Raw genomic sequence first — 13,596 nt, 5'->3', positions numbered from 1 at the left:
ACAATTTTGCTGAAAAGAGTACAGGGAACAGAAAAACTCTAAGAGTAATTTGTATTTTAAAGAGGGATGAAAAGATGATTATTTACATTAAAGAGCAGTGTTTTTGAAAAATTCAGAACAAAGATTTTGCAAGTTAAAAAATATAAGATCACAATAAAATCAGTAGAAGTGTTAGAAGTTCAGATTAAAGAGGTCCCCAGACAATAGAAAACAGAGCAAAAGAAAGAAAATAGATTATATAAAGTAAAATTAGAGGATCCTTCTAGAAAATCCAGTATTTAATAGGTATTCAAGCAGAGAGGACGGGCTTCCCTGGTGGCTCAGTGGTAAAAAATCTGCCTGCCAATGCAGGAGATGTGGGTTTGATCCCTGGATGAGGAAGATCTCCTGGAGAAGGAAATGACAACCCATTGTGGTGTTCTTGCATGGGAAATCCCATTGACAGAGGAGCCTGGTGGGCTGCAATCTGCGGGGTCACAAAGGGTTGGACGCATCTGAGTGACTAAACAACAACAAGCAGAGAGGAAGAAATTACCTAAGCTTCATAAGGAGACTTCCCGTCCCCCAAGTTACACATTTCAGATCAACAGAACACACACTGAGTGCCCAACACAGTGAATGACAGAAAGACTCACACCAAGAATAACTTTGCAAAATCATAACACAATAAAGAAAGAATAATGGTCCCAGAGTGCAAAGACAGGTTATGTACCAGAGATTGAGCAGAATGTTGTTGGACTTCTCAAAAGCAGCATTGGCATAAAGAATAACAAATGGTGCCTTCAGAGTTCTGAGGGAAAATGATGTTCACTCTGCTTAGTGCAGCTCTCAGGCATGTGTGAGGGAAGATAAAGATGCTTTTGAACATGCAAGGCATGGGACAGTTTCAACCTCTGTGCCTGCCCTTGTCCTTAGGGAGCAGGGCTTCTTGAAGGATATTGCCAACGGGAAACATTAGAGATGATGTCTGAGAGGAGGATGAGGAACCCATAGGGGTAGGTATAGAAGAAACTTAGCAAATGCAAAAATAGGGCAATTGTTGACTCAGTGAAGAAAAAGAAAAATTATGTAAGGAAAATATAGTATGTGATACAATTTTGTTACAGGCACAATAAAATAACTTCTGAATAATGCTTTAACTAGAGAGGATTATATAGCTCAATTTGGAGGATTTGAGAAAAAAGGAAGAGTATCATCTTTGATAGTAGACTCATTAAAAGTATCTGAAACAAAAAAAATTGAAAATGAAGCTGTGGCATATAAGAATGTGGATATCAATTCTAGATAAGACAGTTTTAAGTTTAATGTAGTTACTTCTAGGGGGAGAATTTGTAGTATTCAACCATATACATAAATAAAAGTTTCCTAAAAGTAAAAGTTCTGCATTTTGATTGGGTCAGAGGCCTCGGGTCTCAAAGGGGAAGAGGAAATATCAATGAACAGTGGGTTATTTATCCCTCTGAATCTCTGCCCTCTAGAACAGTGCTGTCCAATAGAAGTATACTGTAATCCACCTATGTCATTTAAATGTTTCTATTAGTCACGTTAAGAAGATAGAAACAGATGAAATTAATTTTAATAATGGATTTTCTCAATATATCCAAAAATAATTTCAACATGTAATCAATATGAAATTATTAATAAAACCTATACTCTTTTTTTTTTTTTAACTAAGCCTTCAAAAGCCAGTGTGTATTTTATGTTTAAATCACTTCTCAAGTCACACTAACCCTATTTTAAGAGCTCAGTACTCAGTGTGGCTGGTGGCTGTCATATTGGACAGTGGAGCTGGAGAACTGGAGCTGACACAGTGCCCTTGGGTCTGCCCTGCAGTCAGATACGTGGCAGCCATCCTTGGGTAGTGAGAGAGAGGCAAAAAGTGAGAAGCAGGGGGATTTCTCTGGGGTCCAACTATTGGTCCCATGCTGGTGACTTTTGAGGACTCATTTAAATGAATGCTGGATAAATACATAGTTCATAAAATTAAGTTTTCATATCACGGAAAAATGTTGATGTTAATGGGTACTAGGCATAATAAACAACGTAGAAGAGAAATACTGGAAATTTTGTTTCATCTGTAGAAGAGCAGTATTTCTCTTAGGCTTAATTTTGTACTTCAATGTCATACAATATATTAATGGATATACATATCATACAAAGATACCATTTTCGTTTGTGCGCACTCTATACAAAAAAATATGTTTCAGTATTCATACTTTTTACTAATCTAGTATGTTAACCTGTGTTTTGGAGAAAAATGCATATTTCAGTGTTTTTGGTCACAAAAGCAAATTAATGTTCTTTGTATTTACATTTTTGTTTTGTCCTGCATGAGATTTGTTTCTTATAGATTTTCAGTTGCTACTTTTTGCTGACATGCCAAATATAATCGTTCTGAATAACATTTTTTCTTATAAATGATATATTAATAAAATATCTTTATTTAGTCTGCTTTGTGTTTGAGACATTTGAAAATGTTTTTCTTCTGACTAGGTGCCAATGATATTAAATTCACTACAGAGAAGTGTACAGGCAGTGTTGGTGGGAAAAATTCAAATTCAGGACTGGTTTAGCAATGGCATTAAGAAAGCAGCTTTAATGCACAAGTGGCCATTAAAAGAAATATCTGTTGATGAGGATGATCAATGTCTACTTCAGAATGATGGATTTTTTCTTTATCTGTTATGCAAAGATGGATTGTACAAAATTGGCTCTGGATACAGTGGAACGGTTAGGGTAAGTGATTTTTTTTTTCTTTTTTGGGTAAGTGATTCTTAATCAGAGTGCAAGTTATATCTTATACTGAATTATCTTCTGTTTCTTGCTTTTAGAGTGCCATCTAAGGTTGATGTTATTTCTTTGAAAATCAAAATGGAATATACGTGTTAAATGTCATTCATCCATGTATGTTAGTTTTCACAGATTATTAATTATAAAACTGTTGCTAGAACTAACTTTTGTTGTTTTGCAGGGCCATATATATAATTCTACATCTCGCATCAGAAACAGAAAAGAAAAAAAGTCTTGGTTAGGGTATGCTCAGGTAGGAGAATATCTCACAGTAAACCAAACTTTTCTTCCTGTCTTTTAAAATATGTGGTTCATACTTGTGTCATCAGTAAATAATATCACTTCTATTTAAACAGATATAGCGTGTTTTTAATAATATGACTATACTAATGATACGGTGTAGTATAAAGAACGTTGGCGTGGAACACTGACACTTTCATAAGAGGTTTACTTTTAGGTCTGGCCTTGCTTCTTACCAGCTGTGAGACTGTGGACAACTCAGCTAGTTTATTTGATCCTGTGTGATTTAGCTTAAAATGGGAATAAATATGTCTCCCGTTGGAGTCCTTGTTTAAGTGAGCCTCTAGTTAAGCATCAAAGACCACCTTTATTATTTGCAAATCTGAATTGGGAATGTAACTGTGACCCAAAGCCAAATTAAAGCTTTTTACCATGAACTCTTCCATCCTAAGTCTAGATCAGTGCCTTCCAGGGAGTGGTGTGTGGCCTGCCCAGTAGGCAGCTGCCTGCATGGAGGTGCATGCAGAGAATAACCAGTGAGAGAAAAGATCTGGGCCTGTGTAGTTCTATTAATGCTGTGTTCTCATCACCTGACTGACATGACCAACTGGGTGTCAGCAATTGGATGCATGAGGCAAACGAACAATGAAGCAAATGAACGAAGGTCAAAGGGCCAGAAATATCTATTTTATACTATCCTTTCCTGAGAAGTGAAGCCCAAGTTTCCTTGTGGAAGAATATAGAATAAAGATGTCCCTGCATGCCTATCTTGCCTAGCTCTCAGATTGTTGTCAGCATCAGTTGAAAAAAGATATTTGAAAGCATTTTGAAAATTATAAAAATTATTGTTGTATGAAAAATAGTCTTTCTATATATCAACTTTTGGGGGAGATTTTGAAATTAAAATTTAATTATCAAATTAATTACTCAGTGATTGTCTCTCAAAACATAACTTGGTTTAATATTTCAAATTTTTATTTGCCACTTCTGTATTTTATCTAACAAATAATGTCCTGGGAAATATACTTACTGAAGTATGTTCAATGACATATCACTCTATCTAAAACCACTACTTTACTGATTTTTAAATATTAACCTAGATATTTGTGAGAGTAACAGCAGTCGTTTCTGTTATTTACTTGGCAAGTGATATAATAATCTTGACCAAAATATTTTTATTGTCCTATGTAGTGTATCTAATATTTATATTGTAGACTTAATAGGTTAAATTGATATTTAGTGGTATATAATACCTACTCTTATTAAAGTATATTCAGGTTCTTATATTTTAAATCTTTAATCTTTAAAGATTAAAATATAAAATCTTTAATCATTAAAGATTTAAATCTTTAATGTTTCAGACATCAATATTGATGTATTATTGTACCTCAAAACACTGTAATACAGACCTGTATGACTACTTCTTCTAGTAAGTGGGTAATGAAAAAATATTTCAGTATATAAGAACACAAAATTTTTTTGTTGTTGTCAGGGTTATTTATTGTATAGAGATGTGAATAACCACAGCATGACAGCCATAAGAATAAGCCCTGAAACACTGGAACAGGATGGCACTGTGCTGTTACCAGGTATGTTACTCAACTAGTCGTCTGTTGTCTTCACAGGTGATTTTAAGAGATGTGCATGTTAGGCCGCTGAGACATATAAAGAATGGTTAGCAAGGAGCAGTGCTTGCTTACAAACAGATTGAAGCAATCTTGACATGCAGAACATTTTATAGTCTATAGAAAATTAATGCATGTGAGAAAAACAGATACTGTAAATATAGTCTGAAGTGTTTTAATACTGATTTTCAAATTCTTGCCCAAATTCTGTAGTTTGTTTCCCCCTACCATGCCTTTTCAGCTCCTGAATCAGTGGGGGGGATGTTGGCTTTGTTGTTCTTAATAAACCCACGACCCTGGCTCTTGAATAACCTTGGTGTAAAGAACCTTCTCTTTATTTTTACTTTAACAACAGTGTGCTTTGTGTTTTCTAATTTATTTTTAAAGGGTTTTCAGAGACAGAGGTTTTTAGGGTGGGTCAGGAATTTAAAAAATTTTTTCACTTATACTTTTTGATAATACTCTGATAAGGCATTTTGGACACAATTCATTTTGCTTTAATTTTGAGGTTGTACATATGTATTTATCCTTCAGATCACTGTGCTGTCTAAATTCTTGGGCAAATGCATAATATATTCTCCACTGTAAGGTATTTGAATTTGCTTATACCTTAATACATTCTCTGTACTAAAATCTTCAGTGTTTAATACATCCACCAACAATTTCATGGTAAGGAGCAAAACTACTTCAAGGCACTTGGCCATCTGAAAATGATTGAGAACTTCTGAAGAACGCAGTGTGAAGGTTAATTGCTCCCTTGGCTGCTTGTTAATTTTTAAGATTTTTTTATAACCTCATGAAACATTTATTTGAATATAGCTATATATATATATATATATATATATATCTATATCTATATATATATATCCAAATTAGTGTACCTGATGCCACAGTAAGCTAAATGTCACATTTCATGTGTGTTTCACAAATAAAGCTACTTTGGAAAACAGATGACTTATTAAAGCCATTTGGTAAATAACACTGTTTTCAGATGTGTCTACAGGAGGTTTGTTTGTTTTGTGTTTGTTTGTTTGTTTGTTTTTTAATCATCACAAGTCCAAGGCCATGTTTCTGATCCCTCTGATCCTGATGATAATGATGATGATGATGATAACAAAAATAACAGCAAAAATGTTAAGAAATAGCATGTGCCCCTTATATATATATATATATATGTTAAAAGTAATCACATTTATTATATAAATATCATATGAGCAAAACAAAATAAAAATTAATTGTAACCCCACTTCCGATCTGTAACCACTACTGACATATTAGTGAAAAATATCCTTCCTTTTTTCTATGCATATTGTGTACATACATGTACAAAAGTGATTGTATGCTATTTATTGCTTTTTTAACCTATCCCTTCCACTCAGTATTCTGAATATATTTCCAGGTCATTAAATAGTCTTCTGTGACATCATTTTAGTGTCACAAAATATATTCCATTGATTAGTGTATTGAAATGGGGATGCCTTCTAATTTTGTGCAGAGTGAATCTCACTCCAGTGAGCACCTCTGTCACTCTGTGTAAGTCATTTTAGGATGTCTTAATGGAAGAAAAGTTCTCAATCCCATGCCCCACCCCCTCAAGACAGATGGATACTAATAGAAAGGATTTGCTTTTGAAAAACCTTGGTCATTTAACTGAGACTGTAACTGAGAAAGACCATTTGAAAATGGTCTACATGCAGCTGTTTTATATATTCCATCATGGTAAAAAAAAAAAAGTGACTCGTTAATATTCTTATTCAGTTGAAATCCCTCGATTTCATTTAGCATATGAAATGCGACTTTTAACAACACAAATGTGGCTTTCTGTGTTTCACAAATAAGTACCATATTCATGGTGAGGAAGGAACCAAACTGGGTCAGAATAGTCCCATGTTGTGTGTCTTGATATTTTCCCGAAGATGCTGTCTTAGGACATCACATGACGGAGACAGAAAGGATGAAGAGCGCAATCTTTTTGAAGTCGTGCAGCAGGAAGACTTGCCTTCAAGCCTGAAGAAGCCTGTGGTCATTTTTCCCTTTCTTTGACCTGGACGGCAGTTTTCTTTAATAGTCCCCTTTTTCCCTCTAGCTAGGGGTTTATAGATGGTAATTAATACCATGTTTAAAATTGACAGAAATCTAGTAATTCTTTGAGCTTCATGTTCCAACTTGTCTTATAGTCTACTTTATAAATAAGTTATTTTCACCCCAGCACTGATGCGCTGAAAGCATACTTTTCCCCGTTAATTGTAACTTTAGCCTTATATGTTGGCGTACCTTTATATTGTACCCCTGTGTCATTACTCTTTGTGTCTGGTGACATGCTGCCTCCGATCATGAGAGCTTTTGCTACTCTTCTTGCGCCGTTTCACTCCTCACCCCTGCATTTATCTGAAATTATAATGAGTTTTTCTTCTTTGCTTTTTAGTTTAAAATCTTACTGCTTAGAGCTTGAGAAGCATCTTTCTTGCGCCTCTTTGTATTCTGTACAGTGGACTAGGAACTCTTTCTTTCGATTTCTCCTCTCTTTGATTACCAAGTCTCTTGGGCTACCAGTGGGCCTTGTCTCCCAGTTTCTATTTCCAGTTTGTGATCACTGAATTCTCTATTTGGTAAGGGTCTGCCTGTGTTTTGCATATTTATAATAAGGAAGTATGCTAGTATGAAGCTCCTGGGCAAAGATATAGAGTAATCCAGCTTACTTGGGTGGGCTCCATTACTGCATTCCAAAACCAGACTTTTATGTTCTGCTGATTCAGGTGCAAATAGAAATGAAATATTATTTCTTTGGCATTGTAATTAATGGAGAGATTCATCCTAGTTCTCTGCAGTTACTTTGGGAAGTGTGTGTGTGCTTTTAGACTTGCTTGCTGAACATTTGTTTTTTCTAAAGGATACAGTTTATACTTAGATACTGAGCTGCTTGTAGTTTCATGTTATTTAAGTAGCAGTCACTAACACATGTCCCAGTGGTCCTTCTGTAATACGGCTATCCCTTGTTACAATTGTGTTTGTCTGCATATTTTGATCAAAGTATGTAGTACACTGTTCTACAGAGACTGTATAGTATTGATGAAATATGGCATTCCAGACCAAATGTTAGCACTTTCAGACCAAAAAAGAGATAAATCAGCTTAGATGTGACTGTTTTATGAAGGATGAACATTTTAAAAGTGTATATAGCATGCTATATGCTAAAAATACTGGGACTAGGCATTAAACCTTGAAAACTGTACAGCCAGTTCTACTTTATAAAGCAAGGGATATCTGTAGATGGACAGCATAGACCTCCAATGCAGAAGCTTTAAGTCTGTCTGTATTTTTCTGTGACACTAATGACTGTGATGTATGTCTGAAGGTAGAGGGTTGCCTACTTCGCATGTGATTGTATTGACATGATTATAACCAACATTATAGTTTGTTCATCGTGGTGCATGTTTATTATCAGACTATATCTAATACTAATTCATTTTGAAATTAGGTGGACTCTCAGGTCCATGATTATGGAAGATTAAAAAATGTAAGCACAAAATGTAATGCATATAATTAGTTGAATTGTTTAGTTTCTGTTAATCTGTAGCTGTTTAAAAAAGCAGTCTCCCATTGAGTTTAAATTATCTTTATTGTGTGGAGAGCTCTCATTCTGACTTCAGCAGAGGAGTAAAGTCATTTTGTGAGGTGTTTATTTATACTGTAATGTAATTGCTGTTTCTTCCTTTTGCACAGATTGTCACACTGAAGGTCAAAATATTTTATTCACTGATGGAGAATATATTAATCAGATAGCTGCTTCCAGAGATGTAAGTATTCTGAGTCATGAGAAGCTGGCATAAAGGGAATCCTTTTTTCATAAATTATTTGATTTTTATCAGGTGGAATCCATTCATGTAACAGAATACTCTGTTTTATTTCTTTTAGGATGGGTTTGTTGTCAGAATATTTGCTACAAGCACAGAACCTGTGCTACAGCAAGAATTACAACTTAAACTGGCCAGAAAATGCTTGCATGCCTGTGGTATCTCACTATTTGATCTGGAAAAGGACTTGCATATTATAAGTAAGATGGTCAAAAAAGACCTTTCTTCCATATTTTATTTTCAGATTTTTTTTTCCTTTTGAAAACTAACATTGTGTTTTCAGCATTGTATTACAGCTTGTACTAGGTAGCTGTTTTGCTGTCTGTTACTATGAAGCACACTTATGAGTAAACATGTACAAGTAACGAGGAGTAACTTGAAGCCTTTGATTTTTATTTGAACAAGTTTATCAGGATAGCCATGGAATGATTCCATAGATTGTCAGAATGGTAACTGGCCTAGCATTTGATTTAAAAATTTTCATTTGGATATAGAAATACAGACATTCGCAGAGTATTTCTGGGATTTAGTATACCTGCTCTTGCCATGTCATAGTAGTAAGTAGGATTAGTTTCCATGAGGGTCTCAGTTTTGGTTTGCCATACTGCTCCCGATTTAGTAGTTCCATGTCTTAACTTGTGGGATTCTTGCAAGACCCAGCTGTTTTGACTGTTATCTTATTAAATTTATTAAATTTCATTAGTGATTTATCTTGCACATTTGTATAGTATTTTGTTTTTCCATAGAAAAATACTGTATTGAACTCATCTTTTCCAAATTTCAAAATCCTGTAAACTTATTAATAGTTTATATACTTGGACAAACTAATAAAATGTGCTAATAAATGTTTACTCATAGTTTCACAACTTGAAAGTATGCATAAGGATCTGTGTGTGTATATGCACATATATGCATTCAAATTCATGGAGTATCTACATGAAACTTTCTGTAGAAAAAACTTCGAACAGGGAATCTAAAATACCTTAATTCAAATATCTGCATAGTATTGTTCAAACCCAAACACTCCCTTGTCAAGACCTGTCTCAGCACACTTTATATATTTGCTCGTTTGTAGGCCAAACAATATAATTATGAGGTGTGTGTATTAGTCACTGAGTTGTATCCAACTCTTTGTGACCCCATGGACTGTAACCCACCAGACTCCTCTGTCCGTGGATTTCTTCAGGCAAGAATACTTGCCATTTCCTTCTCCAGGGGATCTTCCCGTCCCAGGGATTGAACCCAGGTCTCCTGATTGCAGGCAGATTCTTTACCATCTGAGCCACCAGGGAAGCACTAATTATGAGGACCAAATAGGAAAGTCTCATGCATTCTGTAATGCCTGATAGCTAATAGATGCCCAGTAAAAATTAGTTCACTCATTAATTGAAGGAGTTCAGCTAACATTGATGTAAACAATTTTTTTTTTTAACACTAAGAAAATAATTTGGCACTCAAACATCTGTGCTTCCCTGGTGGCTCAGTTGGTAAAGAATCTGTCTGCAATGCGGGAGACCCAGGTTTGATCCCTGGGTGGGAAAGATCCCCTGAAGAAGGAAATGGCAACCCACTCCAATATGCTTGCCTGGAGAATTCCATGGACAGAGGAGCCTGATGGGCTACAGTCCATGGGGTCACAAAGAGTTGGACATGACAGCGGTTAAACCACAATCTGAAACAAATGAAGAAGCTTATGGTAACTTTATTCTTGCTTGGAGTAGTGTAGCTACTGTTAATATTTTTTCAAATTGAGCCATATGACATACTGTGTCATCTTTATTTTTGAGTGATATTAATTGGATTAATTTTTTCGTTACTTGAAGTCATAAAAGTTGTGCTTGAAGTTATTCATATTAAAACTGTGATAGTATTTATGAAGTCTTACTGTATTATCAGGTACTGGATTTGATGAGGAGTCAGCAGTTCTTGGTGCAGGACGAGAGTTTGCACTAATGAAAACAGCAAATGGAAAGGTAAATTACTCTTAGGAGTAATAAAAATGAACATTATTTGCTCTAAGAGATAGTTGGTATAATCAGTTGATTAGCTTACATAGTTTACTAATGAAAACTATGTTTGCACTAATGAAAACAGCAAATGGAAAGGTAAATTACTCTTAGGAGTAATAAAAATGAACATTATTTGCTCTAAGAGATAGTTGGTATAATCAGTTGATTAGCTTACATAGTTTACATGTGTAAACAATCATGTTTTAAAGTTTGATTAAAGATTTTATATATATTAAAATTTCATGTTGAAATAGTATTAAAAATTGTGACATTTGAGTATAAAACTTTCTAAACTTTATAGAATGTTACCTTTTTACAAATATTTAATTATGGAGCTTTTGTATAATTTTTTGAGTTGGAGTGAATTCACATTTGTGTTTATTTTGAATAGGATGTCCCTTGGAAATTTTTGTAAATGTGTAGACATTTAGACTACAAGTTGGGGAAAGTAGAAGGACGTACAATTAAGTTGCAGATTGTAGAGGTCTGTTTATAGAGATGGAAGCTTTTTTTGTATCTGGTGATGTGAGGATAAAGTAAGGTAATTAAAAGAACATGAAAGTGAAAATTTTGAGTCATATACAGTATATTGGTGAGGTTTTTTCACTGGGAAAAATGAATTGAGAATTTTATGAATTTCCTTCTATGTTTGGAGTATATTTATGGCATATATTTATTCATATTTATTCAGGATACTTAAAAAAATGATAAGTATCCTGAGTAGATATGAAAAAACTATTGTGAACTGTGTATGTTTGCAGACATATGCCTGTTTCTCTCCTGCTCAGTTCTCAGAAGTTGAGTAGTATTAAAGAGTCTGAGTTCTTGTTGTTTTATTTTCAGTAAAGTATGGAAGTTTTTCTTCTGTCATGTGAAACCTGGTGCACTACTCCAAGAGGCACTGTAATTCCTGTTTTGTATTTTTATTTATAGCCATTAAGATATATTACACTTTTGTGACCCCCTAGGACTATAGCCCGCTAGGCTCCTCTGTCCATGGTAACTGGAATGGGTTGCCATTCCCTTCTCCAGGGCCTCTTCCTGACCCAGGGATAGAACCCACATCTCCTGTGTCTCCGGTGTTGCAAGCGGATTATTTACCACTGAGCCACCAGGGAAGCCCTAAAAAAAATAAGAGTTTTTTGAATTCTTGTTGTTTTTATTCTCAGTAAAGTAAGGAAGTTTTTTTCTGTCATGTGAAACCTGGTGTACTACTCCAAGAGGCACTGTAATTCCTGTTTGTATTTTTTTTCTGCACATGTTAAGATATATTACACTGGCAAATACCAGAGTCTCGGAATCAAACAAGGTGGTCCTTCAGCAGGAAAATGGGTTGAGCTACCAATTACGAAATCCCCAAAGATCGTGCACTTTTCCGTTGGACATGATGGCTCTCATGCCCTTTTAGTCGCAGAAGATGGAAGCATATTCTTCACAGGATCTGCCAGTAAAGGAGAGGATGGAGAGTCGAGTGAGTGGACTGTTCAGTAGAAATGCTGGGGAATTTATTAACAAAGGGTACATGAGTTTCAACAGCACTAGCCTTCTCAAGTTAATACATTTTATACCGAGGAGTATTCAGTCCATGGTGAACATTAAAGAACCGTGATTGCTGGTTTCATACTAGAGTTCATATTCATGAATTTTTGTAGGCCTTATACATTGCATACATGGCTGTTTATCTGTTTTGTCTGTTGGTGTCATTTTTAAAAACTTATTTATTCCAGTATATTCTTTTAGGTAACCCCAAGTTTTGTAAAGAGTATGTATTTAAGGATGAAGTAAACCTTATGTGAATTGTGTAATAGTATCAGTTATGAAACACTGTTCTTGGTGTTATTTCATTATGATAAAACTCCTGAGCAATGAAAAATTAAACAATTTTCACTTATCTTTCCTATGCTTCTGTTCAGTCTTCCTCAAAGTGTCCTTTGTCTCTTTTTGTAACTTGTACATAGTATGTTATTGCAGTTGGGGTAGCATCTTAGGAGGATTAGGTTTGAAGTCAACATCTAATGTAGATATCATGTGCAAATAAAAGTTATGCTGAAAAAATCTTTTTAAATAGCCATGAAGTATATTGCCATATCTCAGAAACTCAGCCCAGCCAGTTTTTCCTTCTAGGATGTGGAGGACATGATTCTTCCTTTGCTTGACCACCAGATGACTTAGTTGCTGTATATATGTATATAGTTCATGTTACAAGAAAAAATACAATGGTATTTTAATCCTAGAATTGTACCCAGCATAGCAATATGTTTTTATTCAGAAAGGCATGCAAGAACTGGGAATCACTGAGGGAACAGAAGATTGATATTTCCCACCTTTTGCTCATTTCAGGGATTTAGCTTTTGAGAGCAGAGGGTGCTTAAATCATCTACATTTAAATCTATTTGCTCTCCCTCCATATGCACATTTCCCTTCCTTTCAGTCTCTGACTAGGAGTAAATACTTAATATGTGTTGAATGAATGAGAAGCTGGTTTTAAATACTTTCCAGGATCTCACAGAGGAATACATGTGAGACAGAGTTTGATAAAAAGGGATTTAAAATAGATACAGATGACAGTGGAATGGTATCATAATGTAAGTAGCTAATCTAGAGAATGGGCTCCCTAGAAGTTTGTTAGAAAATTGCTGTTTCTCTTTTGAAATTTCAGTGTACTACAAAGAAGAGGATCTGATAGTAGTAGCCTGATAAATATTTAACAAGATGAGGCTTTCAGATTGACTCATTTAATTGACATGTTGGGAAGCTCAGGCCTTTGTGAAAATAAATAAATCAAGTGTATGATAAATGCAAATGATAGGGTTTTTCCTTGGGCTTTATATACAAATTATTATTTTTATTTGTAAATAGATGCCTTAAATTAAATATCTTTTTTTTTTTTTTTTAAAGCTAAGAGCAGGCGGCAATCAAAACCTTACAAGCCTAAGAAGATAATTAAGATGGAAGGAAAGATTGTGGTGTATACAGCCTGCAATAATGGAAGTAGTTCTGTTATTTCTAAAGATGGAGAGCTATACATGTTTGGAAAAGATGCCATTTACTCTGATAGTTCAAGTAAGTTAAACACTG

General features: G+C 34.8%; 1 protein-coding gene across 13 annotated transcripts in view; it reads left to right on the top strand.

Moving 5' to 3' along the window:
* The window catches only part of MYCBP2 (MYC binding protein 2), a 269,649-nt gene that overhangs the window by 65,191 nt on the left and 190,862 nt on the right, over nt 1-13,596 (top strand). For all 13 annotated transcript variants that reach the window (XR_011569887.1, XM_070800632.1, XM_070800635.1 and 10 more), the window contains exons 6-13: nt 2,494-2,736; nt 2,972-3,043; nt 4,523-4,619; nt 8,379-8,452; nt 8,571-8,709; nt 10,406-10,482; nt 11,785-11,989; nt 13,417-13,581. Coding sequence is in view for 12 of the 13 variants with exons in the window: in XM_070800632.1 (XP_070656733.1) it covers nt 2,494-2,736; nt 2,972-3,043; nt 4,523-4,619; nt 8,379-8,452; nt 8,571-8,709; nt 10,406-10,482; nt 11,785-11,989; nt 13,417-13,581 (1,072 nt within the window). In the remaining variant the exon portion in view is untranslated. The remainder of the gene's footprint in view (nt 1-2,493; nt 2,737-2,971; nt 3,044-4,522; nt 4,620-8,378; nt 8,453-8,570; nt 8,710-10,405; nt 10,483-11,784; nt 11,990-13,416; nt 13,582-13,596) is intronic.

This window comes from Bos indicus, chromosome 12, assembly GCF_029378745.1.
Source record: "Bos indicus isolate NIAB-ARS_2022 breed Sahiwal x Tharparkar chromosome 12, NIAB-ARS_B.indTharparkar_mat_pri_1.0, whole genome shotgun sequence".
NCBI lineage: Eukaryota > Metazoa > Chordata > Mammalia > Artiodactyla > Bovidae > Bos > Bos indicus.
The sequence above is the reverse complement of the archived record's forward strand: the minus strand, read 5'-3'. Positions and strand labels throughout refer to the sequence as shown.